This window comes from Naegleria lovaniensis (assembly GCF_003324165.1).
Source record: "Naegleria lovaniensis strain ATCC 30569 chromosome Unknown tig030, whole genome shotgun sequence".
Classification (NCBI taxonomy): Eukaryota; Heterolobosea; class Eutetramitea; order Acrasida; family Naegleriidae; genus Naegleria; species Naegleria lovaniensis.
The window spans coordinates 313,609-328,723 of NW_025407852.1; the positions used below are offsets into that span (position 1 = coordinate 313,609).

Genomic DNA, 15,115 nt, shown 5'->3' on the forward strand with positions numbered 1-15,115 from the left:
TTTGTATTCTTGATTCACAAATTTTGGAATCTAGGAAACTAATTTATTTTTCATTGTTGTTTCGTATTGCTCCTGGAGGTGATGCATTTGAGGATGAAGGTGCAATGGTGTCACCTCTCAAAGTATAAAACCTCCACAATATTAATTGCAACAACGCACAAACTAAGTTGCCAATCACAAACAAATAAAATAGTGTTGGCATTGAACCATTGGAACTTGATGAATCATCTTTTCCAATAAAGAGGGCTGCAATGGAAGGTGCCAAAGAAAATGCAGGTTTTGTTAACAATGCATTAATACCATAAATATTACCACTATTCTTTTCCTTTCTCTTGTAATAATAACAATCTTCATCCACAACTTTTGAGAGACTAATTTCCAACAATCGACCCACACTTCCTAAAACAATCAAATTCACAAATAAGAAGAGAGTAGGTAGCATGGATCCTCTCAAATGATCTTCACTGACAAAGATCAAAAATAAAAGTAAAGTCATCGAGCTCACTACTGCTCTGAAAATAAAAGTATTTCTCAATAGAGAGTATGCTGAATAGCGAATACTTAGATAACTGTTCAAAACTGCAAAACACTCTGCGATAAATGTACAAAATGTTAAATAAATAGAGGCAAAATTTTGAGTACTGTCATTCGAGTTGACTTGACTGTTCATCCATGGTTGTACATAATATCTAATATATCTCACTTTGAACGAATCAAATAATGCCACTGTGAAAATATTCATAAAATTCACAGCAACAAATAATACAAAATTACGTAAGGTGACAAGTTGTTTGAATATTTTGAAAAAATCCAATAAATAGCTCTTGATAAATTGTACCACTCGTTGGATGCGATATACAAGTGAATCATGTTGTTGCTGTTGCTGTAATTGTGAATCAGAATTATGGACCAATCTTGGAGAGGATGAAGCAGTAGTTGTTGATCTTGAAACATGACTCATGGTTGAGGATACTACACTCTCATCAGTATCGACGTGGTGTCATCATGGTCATCCTCAGCAGCAGTAGTAGCATCCTCAGAACGCGTTCTACCAATGAGAGAATATTCTCCTCTTCTCATCATTTCCATTCCTCGATTAATGAGATAATTTCCACACCATAAAATTCCAAGTGATAAAATGGCTACAATGGTACAATACAATCGAAACGATGATAAATTTCCTGAATATGAAGATTCTTGAGAATTAGGTCTTTCAAATAAATAAAATGTTGGCAATAAAAAGAGAGATCCTAATACGCTATATATTCCATGAAATTAAAATTCATAATAAATTTTACAAATTATTATTTTCATAATAATGAATAAATATAATAATAAATATTACAAATATTACAAATATAATAAATATAATAATAAATATAATAATAAATATAATAATAAATATAATAATAAATATAATAATAAATATAAACAATTTTAATAAATATTATAATAATAAATATAAACAAATATAATAAATATAACAAATACTACTCACCTACACACACTCACAGCAGTACTAATTCTTCCCTTTTCTTTATCACTTTCAGTCAATTCAGGTAATAATGCACAATGATTCAATACCACCCATGTGAAACTACTATCCCATAAAAATAATGCAAGTATGAATTGAATGAGAGCAATGAAATCACCCATGCCATTCGAGTAAGGTTCAAATAAACTTCTCAATTGAATCCATGGCAATAAAAAAGAGATTACTAATAATGGACATCCATACAACATGATTTGTTGACGAGTGTATTTTTTGTAAATACCATGATGATAAATTAATTCATCACTGATATATCCAAATAATGGATCATTAATAGCATTGAATATAGCAAATAGAAATTGTCCAATATAAAAATAAGAAGATGGTAATTTGTGAATAAATAAAAATGTTTCAACATAATACGAGTTGAAAATGTGATTGAGCATTTGAATTCCGAGAATGGTAATGGAGTATCCAGAGACGACTGAGAGTGGAGTGGAAATGGTTGTTTTTGGATGGGTGGTGGTTGGTGTCTCTTCATGAACAAGTGTCTCCATGTCATGCTCGTCATTGTCATGGTGAGGATGATGATGATGGATCATGGAATGATGTGATCGTTGTGGTGTACTTGGCAATGACGGTGATGATGTGGTCGATCTTGACATTTTTTTGATGCTGAGTGGAATGGAACGTCTTTACGTCTGCTATGAATTTTTTTAGACAAGTTGTTATCATTCAAGTGTTGAAAGATGGAACATGAGTTGCATTGTTAAAAGGAATTGGCCATAAATCCATGTAATGTTTATGAACCCTTTTCGAGTCGGTAAAGGTTCCATGTCCGCATCAAATTTGAAAATGACTTTCAAAAACCACCATTCAACCCACAGACAAAAAAAAATGTTCAATCGTTCTTTAACCACCTCATCCTCATGTTCACGGTCGATCGAAAATGAAGACCATGAAGACTCTTGTGAGAATTCACACTTGGAATCTTCCTTGCAATGCAATAATAACTCGAATGACCCTCTACTCTCTCAATCATTTAAAGGTTATATTAAAATTGATTCCTCCAATAAGAATTGGGACTTGGATGCCAAACAAATCAAACTCTTCAAAAAAACCAAATGGATCATTACAGAGAAAGTTCATGGAGCTAATTTTTGTTTTCGTTTATCAAGAAGGAATGATTTGTCATCAACAACCTCCATCATTCTTATTGAATGCGCGAAAAGAAAGTCTCTTCTCAAAGATTCCGATCAATTCTTTTACTTTCAAAAAGTGAAAGAGAAATTACAATCACATTTAGAAACTATCTTTCAATTGGTAGAATCTAAATTTAATGATATACATTATGTCTATGTATTTGGAGAATTATTTGGTGGATATTATCCAGACATGCCTCAATTACCTGGAATTGAACAACCGATTCAAACAGGAATATGGTACACCAATGATATTGAATTTTATGCCTTTGATATTGCATTTGAAAAGAAATTGGATCAAATTCAAACCTTTATCGATTATGAAACTTGTCTTTCTATTTTTTGTCAGGTCGGGTCAAAACATCAAGTAGGCTCCAACACCACAAAATTATTTTTACATGCTGAACCGTTATTTATTGGATCGTATGAAGAATGTATGGAATTTCAAATTAAATTTGAGAGTAAAATTCCAAAGAAATTGGGAATGCCATCGATCAAGGACTATTCCAATTATGCTGAAGGGGTGGTTATTAAACCGTTAAAGGAGCTTACCATTTCTAAAAAAGGTAAATTAGAAAGAGCCATCATTAAGAGAAAAATACAAGAGTTTTCAGAAAAGAAATATGAACAAGCTCAAAAGTGGACATCTAACCAGACAGAGTTGTCGTCTGACCATAACTCTTCAATAGATAATTTTGAATTCATCAAATATGAAACCATGTCCTGTGTGACCATGAATCGATTGAACAATGCCATTTCTAAAATTGGATTAATTCATAAGAATGACAAGACTCAAATGAATCAATTATTGAACGCATTTGTACAGGATGTTTTTGATGAAGTTAAAGAAAGCAATATGGAAATGTATGAGCAAATCGATGCATCTCAATTGAAAGAGTTGAACGATTTAGTAACATTGGAATGTAAAAAAACAATTTATGAATACTTTAAACAGATGAAGTAAATTCATGTCATGACGTTTTTAAGCAATCTTTCAATTAGATTCTAAACGATTCAGATGATTTCTAGAAAAAAATGTTGTCTGGTGCTCATTTTGCTGTTCGGGAAATATTCGATCGCATTGCCAAGGAACGACGAGACACAAGAATTTCACACCATCATGATCGACCTGAAAGAAGTACTTTCAATCATGAACAAGCGAGTGATAGAGAAAATATTTCCAATATTGAATCTCATGATGCATCATTATCACTGTTATTAGAGACTAACGAAACAACACCTCCGATAGTATCCAAGAAAAGAAAGAAATTATCATCTTCATCTCTCGTGCTTGCTCATTATGATGAGTATAAAAGACTCAATAGACACATGATTCAAAAAGTATTACTTGAAAATTTGAAATTTAAAAATCAAGTGATTTATAAGCCTTTATTGGAATCTCTTGATCAATTAATGAATTATTTAAATTATCATTTAAATGATGAGCATATTAAATATAAGAATATTACTAATGTCATTGAAGAAATGAAAAAACAATGTATTGAAGACTATCAATCCATCGTGAGCAATCGTTACGGAAATGTTTATGCAATCTCAAGCATGATTGAAAATATCGAGTCTTTGGAATGTCAATCAGATTTACAAGTTTACCAAAAGATGAAATTGTCATGTGCTTCAATGTCTTGTTCATCACACGACGACGTTCCTTCACTGGAAGAATTTCGAATGGATTCTATTTTACAAGTATTAGAATATCATCAATGTATTTTTAATGAACCAATTATTCTCTATAACGATTCACAATTATACAAGTATTTAAACCTATCGATTCATTATGGAAATTTATATGAAAATGTAAAATATATTCAACAACCTTCTGCACTGAATGAGTCATTCACATCTCAAAGTGTCACTCGTTCTGTAACCAATATACAACACAAAATTATTCATTTCATATTGTGTCGGCACTGTAAAACTATTTACAACAAGTTTCAAAAATACAAATCTCTAAAAATTCAAATTCTCTATTCCTATATCTCAAATTTACAAAACAAGTATTCCAAACATTTGCACATGAAAAGATCATTCAATGTCTCTATGAAGTCCTATATTCAATACTTGATGGATTGTACCACACATTTCATAAAATATGGACATTTGAAAACATTGAGTCAAAAGTTTCAAAAAGTCATCCCCAAGTTCATCCAACATGTATTAACACGGAATACTCTTAATTTTAAACAATGTCATGACAAGATATCATGTCCCATTCATTATGAGTTATTGATTCGAAATATTTCATCGCAATCATACCATCCAGAATATTCCTCTGTTGGTGTTGAGAGGAATTTGCAAATATTCCTAACAACCCTTGTTTCTCCCATGCAAATTCACAAGTATATTGAAACTAATTCCATGTTCTATATCACCAATGACATGAACACTTTCTTTGAAACGTATGCTTGGACAGAACTTGAATCTCGTGGTGAAATTCAAATTTCCAAGCTCTATGAATACTTGACGTACAAATATGGATATTACAACAACGATTGGATCCTGGACAAGTATCATGAAATGATTCACGATCAATTGAATCCATACATTCAAAATAGAATACACAACACCATACTCTCCACGCAAATGAACCTATTCAAACGTGAGTTTCCCTATTTACCCTTACTATTCCGTGGAGCATTTCCCACATTCACGATCAATGAAATTTCAGTGAATGATCCAAACTGCAAGGAGCTCTTAGAAATTCTGAGACAATACATTCTACAAAGAACCATTCTTGCTGGTGTTGAATGACCTCATGCAGATTAGTTTTGGCGCCAAATCACAACCGCCATTCTCTACTACGAAATGTAATGATTGAAAAAATGTCATCAACAGCAACGATGGATCCGAATAACAACAACAACAACAATCCCTCTTCATCCGTTGTTGGAGGAATCAATAATGGAGGAAATGAAGGAAAGGAAGATCCGGAAAAGATGGTTCTCTCCTTAACCAAGACTGCCTTTGAAACACTCGAACGAGATTTTCAAGAAGTGATCAATGAGTTGGCTGGAAAGGATCATTTGGAAAACTTTAGAATTGAATACGAAAAATTGCATCGGACCTTGCTGCGATGTCATGAAAACGAAAAACGATTAATGAAGAAGTGCGAGGAATTGACTCAGCAAATAGTTGCCAACGCAATCAAAATTCAAACTGCATTGAACCTCACAAAAGAAGATCAAAATACGATTGCAATTTTGAAGAAAGAAATTGACAAGGCATGGAAACTTGTGAATGCTTCTCACGAAAAAGAAGCCAAGGCTAAAGAGACGATTCAAAAACTAACCAAGGAAATTTCAGAGCTCACAAAGCTGGCAAATCAAGGAAATAATACTACCACGGTTCAAGATGCATCAGCACCTGAGCTTGAAAAAGTGAAAAAAGAATTAGCCAAAGAACGAGAATTGAAAACAGCACAAATTATTCAATTGAATAATGAACTCTCGAACACACAGCTCATTGTAGGTTGAAATTTTTTTTAAAATTGTTCATGAACCTATCAAATACTCGTCGACCTTTAAAAGATCAATGATCTCAATCAAGATAAGAAAAAGTTGAATGGTGTGATTGAATCTCTGAATGAACAACTCAATGATACGAAAATTAAACTTGACCAAACCATCAAGCAAAAGGAAAAATCTGAAAAGGAATTGAAAGAATCAAAACAACTCTTGGCATCAAAAACTCAAGACGTGTTCAAAAAAGAAGCAGAGATTAAAAAGGAACAATCAAGATTCACCGATTCTGAGAAAACCATCAAGGAAATGGACTCTCAAATTGCTACTCTTCATAAGAGAATTGATCAATACAAAGCTGTCATTGAACAAGATGAAAAAGAACGAAGTGGTTTAATTGCAGAAGTTTCTCGATTGAAAGCCAATGATGACAAATTGAACATTGAAAAGAAGTTACTTGAAAACAAAATTAAAGAAGTGACTGACGAGAAAAATCAATGGCATCAAAGCTATCAAGCACTTCAACAAAAGAAGAAGGCAGTTGAAAATGAAAAGGAAGAAGTTGAACGATCGAAAGACGTTCTCAATCAAGAAATTACCAGATTGAATAAGATGATTGAAGAAATTAATCAACAAAAAGAGCAACAGACTGAAGCAGGAGAGAAATTGAAGGCTGAAAGAAACTATTTGAGTAAGAGTTTGGTCATTATGAGAAAAGAAAAGACAAAGAAGCAAGACAATATCAAAATTTTGGAAGGAAATCAAAAGGTTCTAAAAGCTGAAATTGTTGCTGAGAGAAAACAAACTGAAAAGTATCGTCAATTAACATATACTTTGGAAAAAGAAAGAGAACGATATTCAACCAGTGCATCCGACGCCGAAGTCAAGTACAGACAAGCTCTTGAAGAGGTGAGAATTAAATCGGTGGAATTGAACGAACTCCAAAAGAAGATTGTCGAATTACAAGAAAAACTCAAACAACAACAATCTCTCTATGAATCGGTTCGAAGTGAAAGAAATTCCAAGAGTAAGGCACTGATTGCTGCTCACGAAGAGGCTGAAGAGATGAAGAAACAATTTAAAGTGATGGAACAACAAATTGTACAATTGAAAGAAGAAATAACGAGTCGAGAAAAGGCACTGGTGGATGAAACGTACAATGCACGACAAATTTTAAAGAAGAAGGAGAAGATGAAGGAAGAAATTAAACTATTAGAAGAAAAGCAAAAGGAACAAGATCGAATCATCAAAGCACATGAATCTGAAAATTATCGATTGACACAAATTATTAAACAAGCAGATAATGAGAGAAGAAAACAACAAAAAGACTATGATGCAGTTGTGAGCGAAAGAGATGTTCTAGGTACACAATTGATCAGAAGAAATGATGAAATTGCACTTCTCTATGAGAAAATTCAACTTCAAAACAGTACATTGGATAAGGGAGCCGTTCAATACAGAGAACGACTGGAAGATATTAAGATTTTAAAGCTAAAAATCAAAGATCTTACACGACAATTGCAAGTATTGAAGAAACATATTTTCAAAGTTCGAGAATTTCAACGTGAAAATCATGAGTTGAAACGACATTTATTAGATGAAAGAAATAAGGTGAAGGCTCTCTCAGAAGAATTACAAAATCCAATGAATGTTCATCGATGGAGAAAACTCGAAGGCAGTGATCCAACGCAATACGAACTTGTTCTTAAAACTCAAACACTTCAAAAGAGACTCATTGCCAAGACAGAAGAAGTGATGGAAAAAGATTTAATTATTCAAGAAAAGGAAGAAATGAATAAGAAATTGAAATCCATTTTAGCACGACAACCAGGACCTGAAGTTGCAGAACAACTCAATATTTATCAAGAAACACTTCGAAAGAAGAATACACAAATTCAATCACTAGCTTCTGAACTCAACTTTTTGCAATATAAGGATAAACAACAAGAATATGAAAAGGAAAGGTTGGCACGAGAACTCAAAGAAACCAAGAAGAAATTTTTACAAACCAAGAAAGAATTTTATTTAGAAAAGGAACGATCTCAGAATTTAGAAGAGAGAGAATCTGCAGAAAACTTTAAAGTGACACCTCCAGAGACAAGAATCCATTTGGGAGGAGGGTTTTCACTGAACTAGGTTTTACAATGGAAATCACAATTGTAAATAACATACACGATATATGTAGTATTATTAAGTTTAAAGGATTCGATTGTTCTTAATAATCAAAAAGACGTCGAGTCCAATTGGAAATTGTTCGGTAACTATCATTTGTAACCGAAAAGGCGGGAAACTTTCGAAACGAGGTGCAGAAGTGAAATAAGGCGCTAAAAAAATGAGCAAAGACAACACGAATGGTCCCAACAATCCCGATACCATTCAAGTGTATTGTCGTATTAGACCTGTCGATGAAAGCAAAGCGAATTATACCATCGATACATCATTTGAACAAAGTATAATACATTTCCGGAAACCAAGATCGATCGAAGCTGGACCTGTAAATAATTCAATCGAAAGCTACAATTTTCCTTTCACCGGAGTGTTCGATCAAAATGTCGACCAAGACGAAGTTTTTGAAAGATGTGCTAAAAAATGTGTCATGAGTGCTCTCGACGGATACAATTCCACAATTTTTGCCTATGGTCAATCTGGTTCGGGTATGTATTTGTTTTTTTAAATGAGTGACCGAATGAAGAGAGATTACTCATCACCTTGCTTCATGATCGTTCAATGACATTGGAAATATACCAATTATTATTATTATTGACAATCATACACTTTTAAAGGTAAGACCTATACCATGACAGGAGGAGACGGAACTTATGAAAAAAGAGGAATCATTCCAAGAGCTATTTCTCTATTATATGAAGAGGCAGAAAAATCTAGAGATCGAGAGTTTTCATTTTCTGTTGCATATATGGAAATTTATAAAGGATATGGTTATGATTTATTGAGTGACAAGAGAGATGTCATGCATATCAAAGATTTACCGTATGTTTTAAAAATTAGTTTTCATTTGTGTACAAATTATTGTATCCACTAATTATATATTGAATTATTGACACTATGAAATCTACAATAATTCTGGTTGATTTTGTTATTTTCTTAATGATTATATATTATAGTAAAGTAATTCCTCGAATTGATGCATCAGGAAATGTAGTATTTCAAAATATCATTTCATTTCCTGTCAAAACTGAAGAAGATGCTCTTGATAAATTATTTATTGGAGATAAAAACAGAGTATTAAGGTGAGTCATTTCTGTGATAATGAAATACTTTGAATCATTGTATTCCTTTTGAATTTGAATTTATATATACACACATGATGAAATATTGCAAATATTGCCAACAATTAATTGAACATGATGAATACAAACATGACCATGACATCACACTCAAATGATATTGAAATACACGACCATGACCATGGCACCACCACCACACTTGATCATTACTGACATGACACACTTGATCATTACTGACATGACACACTTGAATGATGAACACAAACAAACAAACAAACAAACACAACACCACCACACCACCACCACCACAGTGAAACCATGCTCAATGATGCTTCGACACGATCTCATTGTATATTCACCATCCATGTAGAATCCAAAGAACCTGGATCTTCCATTGTCAAATCATCAAAACTTCACTTGGTGGATTTGGCCGGTAGTGAACGTGTTCACAAAACCAATTCCAGTGGTGAAACTCTTGAAGAAGCAAAAAGTATTAATTTATCCTTGTATCATTTGGAACGATTTATTTTGAGTATTAGTGAAAATCAAGAACACATTCCATACCGTGAAAGTCTCATTACCATTGTCTTGAAAGATAGTATTGGTGGAAATTGTAAAACAATCATGATCGCTACGGTCAATCCATCAGATCGACATTTGGGTGAATCCATTTCAACATGTAAATTTGCCATGCGTGTTGCAAGTATTCGACAACATGCAACCATTAATGAGAAATTAGATCCCTATGTACAAATTAAGAAATTGAAAAAGAGAATTGAAGAATTGGAAGAAGAAGTTCAATATTTGAGAGGATCAGATGGAAAAAGAGATTCTCTGGATGGAAATGAAAAGGCAATTGTCAAGGAACGAGTCGAAGATTATATCAATGATCCAGATCAAGAGAGTACATTGAATTTGGGTGGAGATCATTTGAGAGTACGAGAAGCCTTTTCTTTATTGAAAAGTATGATTTTAGATTTGGGTAAGAAGAGTGTGTCGAATCATCATCATCATTCCATGAAATTATCATCTCCCAATGGCATGCATCCAAAAATGTTACAACAACCACAACAGCAACAACCACAACCACAACCACAGCAACCACAACAACCATCAAAAGGAATGAATGTCATGGATGGCAAAAAACAGACAAGTATAATCAACACAAACACCAACACAACACAACCTCTTCTCAACCACTGCTCCACTACATCACCACCCTCTACCATTCCAGATGATTTTCAAGAAAAACTTAAAAATCTCACAGTTGCCATTGAATTGAGAGATATTGAAATTGATATTCTCGTATCCATGTTAAATAAGAAACAGAGAAATTTATCTGAAGTATCCATACAGACCGACACTTGGAATGTATCCTCACAACAATCATCTCCTAAAACATGGAATCGAAACCATCCACTCTCCTATCCTTCCACCTCTTTCCATTCCATTCAAAGTCTAGAGAATAATATTCACAAAATGAACCATTCCTTTGAGAATCATATTCCAAAAACCAACCATTCCTTAGAGAATAATCATACCATTCCAAAAACCAACCATTCCTTTGAGAATAATATTCAAAAAACCAACAATATGAACACAAATTCAATTGAAAGAAAACCACTTGCTGAAATTGTTACTAAAGAAGTCATTCGAGAACGATTAAAAGAAAAAGAAAAATCCATTCTCTCACAAACAGGAGACACTGCACCCAAAATAAGTAATGAAAAGATTGCCATACTAGCAGATGCTACTGGAATGAGAAAGAGAGCAGAAGCATTTGAAATATTTCGTCAAAAATATCGAAATTACAATGTCATTGAAAAGAATAAGAATATATTAGGAGAAAAGATTGCACTTGCCAAAGATATTGCCAAAGAAATTAATGACAAGAAGAATGCCATTGATTCTCTCAAAAATCGACTCATTCAATTGAGAACTGAAAGAGCAGCTCAAAATTTAGTGAATCATTCCTCAACCGATGAAGAGAATGATGAATTATTCCCTGAAGAAATTGAATTGAAAAAATTAATATTAAGAGAAAGAGATGGACATCAATCTAAATTTAATGAATTGAAAGAACTTAAAAAAGAAATTGAACATTTGAAACGAGTATTGGAAATGAGTCGAGTCAGACTTGAACAAGATTTTGAGAATTGGTACAAGACTACTCATCCAGTCTATGAAATGGTCGATTCTGAAATGTGTCCAAGTCTAGCAGGGAATTATCCAACAACAATTCATCCTCAGGGTATTGGTAGTAGTAGTAGTAGTTTGAGTGGTGGGGGTAGTAGTGGTGGTGGTGGTGGTGCGAGTGTGGTGGGTACGAGTGGTGGTGGTGGTGGTGGTATTAATTCAAATACTCTTCGTCTCTCGAGTAGTAGCAGTAGTAGTAGTAGTAGTGGTAGTAGTAACATGTCTTCGAGTAAGAATGTTATGAATTCTTCTTTGAATGGTAGTATGGGACAACAATTACCAACCTTTCCAATTTCACCCATTCATTCAAACGTACCATCTCCATTCCATAGGAATAGTACAACTACTACGACTAGTTCTAGTACGACTACTACAACCTTAACGGGTTATGAAGATGCTTCTCCAAGAATTCTCAAACAAGCATGGACAGAGCATTCATCATCCAATTCATCCTCTTCACTACTTAAAAAGAAGAATGAATCGAACACGACGACGACGACGACAACTCTCAATGAAGAGTTCATGAATACGAATTTCAATCATCCACCAATCATCATTCTCGCAGCAACAATGGAATGACGACTCTCAGTGAGGACAATCCATACTTTAAGAAATTGAGAGAACATGTCGCTGAACAGACGAGTCATGAAGCCTCTTCTTCTTCATCGAGTAGTACTAGTGGTTCACTTCACAACAGTAGCAACCTTCCCAAACGAATGTCACTCTTACAAAAAGCTTACAAGATTTAAAAATTTACAATTCGTTCTTCACGCACGCTTCGAAAGCAAATGTCGAGATGATTCCTTCAATGAATCCGAGTAGTGCTTCTTCACATCAACAATCCGAGAATAAAACCACTCCATCATCATTCACACACATGTTCAAAGATTTGATTCGTTTCATTCTCTCACTTCTCTCTAGTTATGGTACCATCAAGACAATTCTACTCGTAATAACAACAATAACAACAATATAAATCATCGGATATCATCCAAACAACACTCTCAATTAGAAATTAATTCATATTTATTTAGTGATGATTCAAGTCATCAACAATGGTCAATAACACCCCTTTCAAGTAGTAACGAGAACAACAACAACATTATTGAATGCAACAAGTGTACCACTGCCACACCAATGACATCCAAATATGAAGCCATGAGAATTAAGAAACATTTCACAACAAGTACCAATTTATTAATTCGTGAATTGAATACTCCACATTTTGTGGGTAGTTTTTCAAATTCAACTGAACTGAAAACGATTCGTAAATCACCTCTCTCATTTCTTCCTTTTGATTTTCTCTCTCAACTCTTTACTCGTCATGAATACATGTTAGTGAAATCAGCCATATTGGTATTCATTACAGCTAGTTTGGATCATCCAACAAGTGCTACCACGACCACTGCTACTGCTGCTGCTTCTACTAAAAACAACAACTCATAAAAGTACTAGACTTGAGGTGTGCACGTGTGGTAACGAGAGATCCTATAATCAGCACCATACAACAACAACACACATTGAAAAATGAGTATGACTCATCCACCAAATCCATCATTTTGAATCGAAATCTCCTCAACAACATGGGAACAAGTCATACAAAATTGAATGGTGCTACAAAGCCTTCTGTTTCGTTACCCAAAGACAAGTCCACTCCTCTTGAAACAGAATCATCAGCAGGGAAGGCTAGCTCCCGATCTTCATCAATCAAAACTAGGCCAAATGGTCATATTCATAACAGTCATTCATCTTCCGGTACAGCCTCATCAACCAATCGTCATCTTGCTCAATATCATTCATGTATTGAATTTGTATTGTCCATTCTAAATATTTATGAAGTGAATTATAAATTACAATTACAGGATATATTAAATCTATTAAGAATTCCTTACAGTGATGGGAAAGTATATAAATCCATGAATGGACAACATGACGACGCTCTATTTCATTCCTTATATTTAACGATTTATAACATCATTCTATTATTTAAATTTAATAGAGTAATGAAAGAAAATACTTCATTTCCAAACATTCATCTCATTATTAAATATATTAATTATGAATTAATGAAAATGAATTATCCAAGAGTATTGAAATTAATATCTATTCAAAATGATGATGAATTATTACTTTTAGAATTATTCAATGCAATGAATTGGTTAATTCTATCTTATAATCCAATATTAATCAAACATGTCATGAGTAGAGATTATTTGAATCAGAATTTTATGAATGGAGAATTACCAAGTGATCATTCATTGTATTATTTTTTAAAATCTGCCATGAATGAGAGAATGAATGAAAATGGAATACACACAACTCAACACAACAAGCAATTCCTCCTTCTTCATCTTCTTCTTCATCTCCTCCACTCTATTCACAACAATTTCAGTATTGTGGTGATCGATCCATGAATCATTCGAAAGATTCAAATCTTCATTCTCTTATTCATCAATTAGTGATGAATATAAACAAAATATTCATGGTGATGAGTCAAATCTATAACAAATCGATTCAATCCAATCTCTTGAATATGGAATGTGATAGTATTGGATATACACCCTTTGAACTTAATTTATTACTATTAAATGATCATTCCTCTCAACTCTATCAATTAAATACATTTATAGGATCATTTAATCATTTATTACAATATTATGAAATGATTATCAATGAACGAATGATACGGTTTGAAGATTCAAGAATGATTCCATCCAATGGTGATGATGGTGGCAGTAACAGTAGTAGTAGTAGTAGCAATAGTAGTAATAATACTAGTGGTCATGGTAATAGCAGTAGTAGTAATAATACTAGTGGTCATGATCATAATACCAGTGATATGATTAATGATGCTAGTAATAGTAACAGCACTAGTAATGAAAGAAATGAATCATCATCCTTTGAAAATCATACACCTTCCATTCCATTCTTATTGAACTCATTGAAAAGTGTTGAGAAGGATGAAGAGCATTTACAAGTCTCATACAACTCTCTCAGTGATACATTTACTCATGCACTTGGTAAGCTTCCCATTCATTCCAAGACAAGTATGCGTTGAGAAATATTACGAGTTCTAATCTCATGTCAAGTACTAGTGGTACTAGTGGTAGTGGTAGTAGTGGTAGTGGTAGTGGTGGTGGTGGTATGAATCCAAGTCATTCAGTATTCTATCAAATTAGAAAACATCAAGATGAGAATAATAATACTTCTCAGAGACAAGTATCTTTTCTTTCCAAGCAACACTCGAGACACAAATCTCCACCACACCACACAGACTCTCATCAATCCTCTTCCTCTCAAATCTATTTGGAAATGTTACAACATATACATGATGATTTATTGAGAGATATTTATAATAGTACAAGTAGTAGTAGTAGTAGTGGGACGAGTACAACGAATGGTGACATTACCAATGATAGTAGTACTACTGCCAACAACACTTGCCGTGAATGATTTTTCTTCAATAAATTCTCAGAACCATTTCATACATTTCAAAAACAAGAT

General features: G+C 33.4%; 8 protein-coding genes across 8 annotated transcripts; 7 read left to right on the top strand and 1 right to left on the bottom strand.

The window, feature by feature from the left end:
* Positions 1–43: 43 nt before the first annotated feature.
* C9374_007712 (uncharacterized protein) lies at positions 44–2,157 on the bottom strand (the record flags this gene model as incomplete). Its single annotated transcript, XM_044697708.1, has 3 exons — positions 44–944; positions 995–1,258; positions 1,499–2,157. 3 exons carry the CDS (start codon positions 2,155–2,157, stop codon positions 44–46), a joined length of 1,824 nt encoding a protein of 607 aa, XP_044546336.1.
* Positions 2,158–2,389: 232 nt separating this feature from the next.
* Positions 2,390–3,658, top strand: C9374_007713 (uncharacterized protein; the record flags this gene model as incomplete). Its single annotated transcript, XM_044697709.1, has 1 exon — positions 2,390–3,658. One exon carries the CDS (start codon positions 2,390–2,392, stop codon positions 3,656–3,658), a length of 1,269 nt encoding a protein of 422 aa, XP_044546337.1.
* Positions 3,659–3,729: 71 nt separating this feature from the next.
* C9374_007714 (uncharacterized protein) lies at positions 3,730–5,463 on the top strand (the record flags this gene model as incomplete). The annotated part of the gene is made up of 1 exon (XM_044697710.1): positions 3,730–5,463. One exon carries the CDS (start codon positions 3,730–3,732, stop codon positions 5,461–5,463), a length of 1,734 nt encoding a protein of 577 aa, XP_044546338.1.
* Positions 5,464–5,534: 71 nt separating this feature from the next.
* C9374_007715 (uncharacterized protein) lies at positions 5,535–8,306 on the top strand (the record flags this gene model as incomplete). The annotated part of the gene is made up of 2 exons (XM_044697711.1): positions 5,535–6,176; positions 6,240–8,306. The coding sequence occupies 2 exons, from the start codon at positions 5,535–5,537 to the stop codon at positions 8,304–8,306; spliced, it is 2,709 nt and encodes a 902-aa protein (XP_044546339.1).
* A 196-nt stretch (positions 8,307–8,502) lies between these two features.
* Positions 8,503–12,190, top strand: C9374_007716 (uncharacterized protein; the record flags this gene model as incomplete). Its single annotated transcript, XM_044697712.1, has 4 exons — positions 8,503–8,824; positions 8,954–9,158; positions 9,293–9,418; positions 9,727–12,190. The coding sequence occupies 4 exons, from the start codon at positions 8,503–8,505 to the stop codon at positions 12,188–12,190; spliced, it is 3,117 nt and encodes a 1,038-aa protein (XP_044546340.1).
* A 558-nt stretch (positions 12,191–12,748) lies between these two features.
* C9374_007717 (uncharacterized protein) lies at positions 12,749–13,057 on the top strand (the record flags this gene model as incomplete). The annotated part of the gene is made up of 1 exon (XM_044697713.1): positions 12,749–13,057. One exon carries the CDS (start codon positions 12,749–12,751, stop codon positions 13,055–13,057), a length of 309 nt encoding a protein of 102 aa, XP_044546341.1.
* A 137-nt stretch (positions 13,058–13,194) lies between these two features.
* C9374_007718 (uncharacterized protein) lies at positions 13,195–14,669 on the top strand (the record flags this gene model as incomplete). The annotated part of the gene is made up of 2 exons (XM_044697714.1): positions 13,195–13,858; positions 13,945–14,669. 2 exons carry the CDS (start codon positions 13,195–13,197, stop codon positions 14,667–14,669), a joined length of 1,389 nt encoding a protein of 462 aa, XP_044546342.1.
* A 23-nt stretch (positions 14,670–14,692) lies between these two features.
* On the top strand, positions 14,693–15,064 carry C9374_007719 (uncharacterized protein; the record flags this gene model as incomplete). Its single annotated transcript, XM_044697715.1, has 1 exon — positions 14,693–15,064. The coding sequence occupies one exon, from the start codon at positions 14,693–14,695 to the stop codon at positions 15,062–15,064; it is 372 nt and encodes a 123-aa protein (XP_044546343.1).
* Between the last annotated feature and the right edge of the window lie 51 nt (positions 15,065–15,115).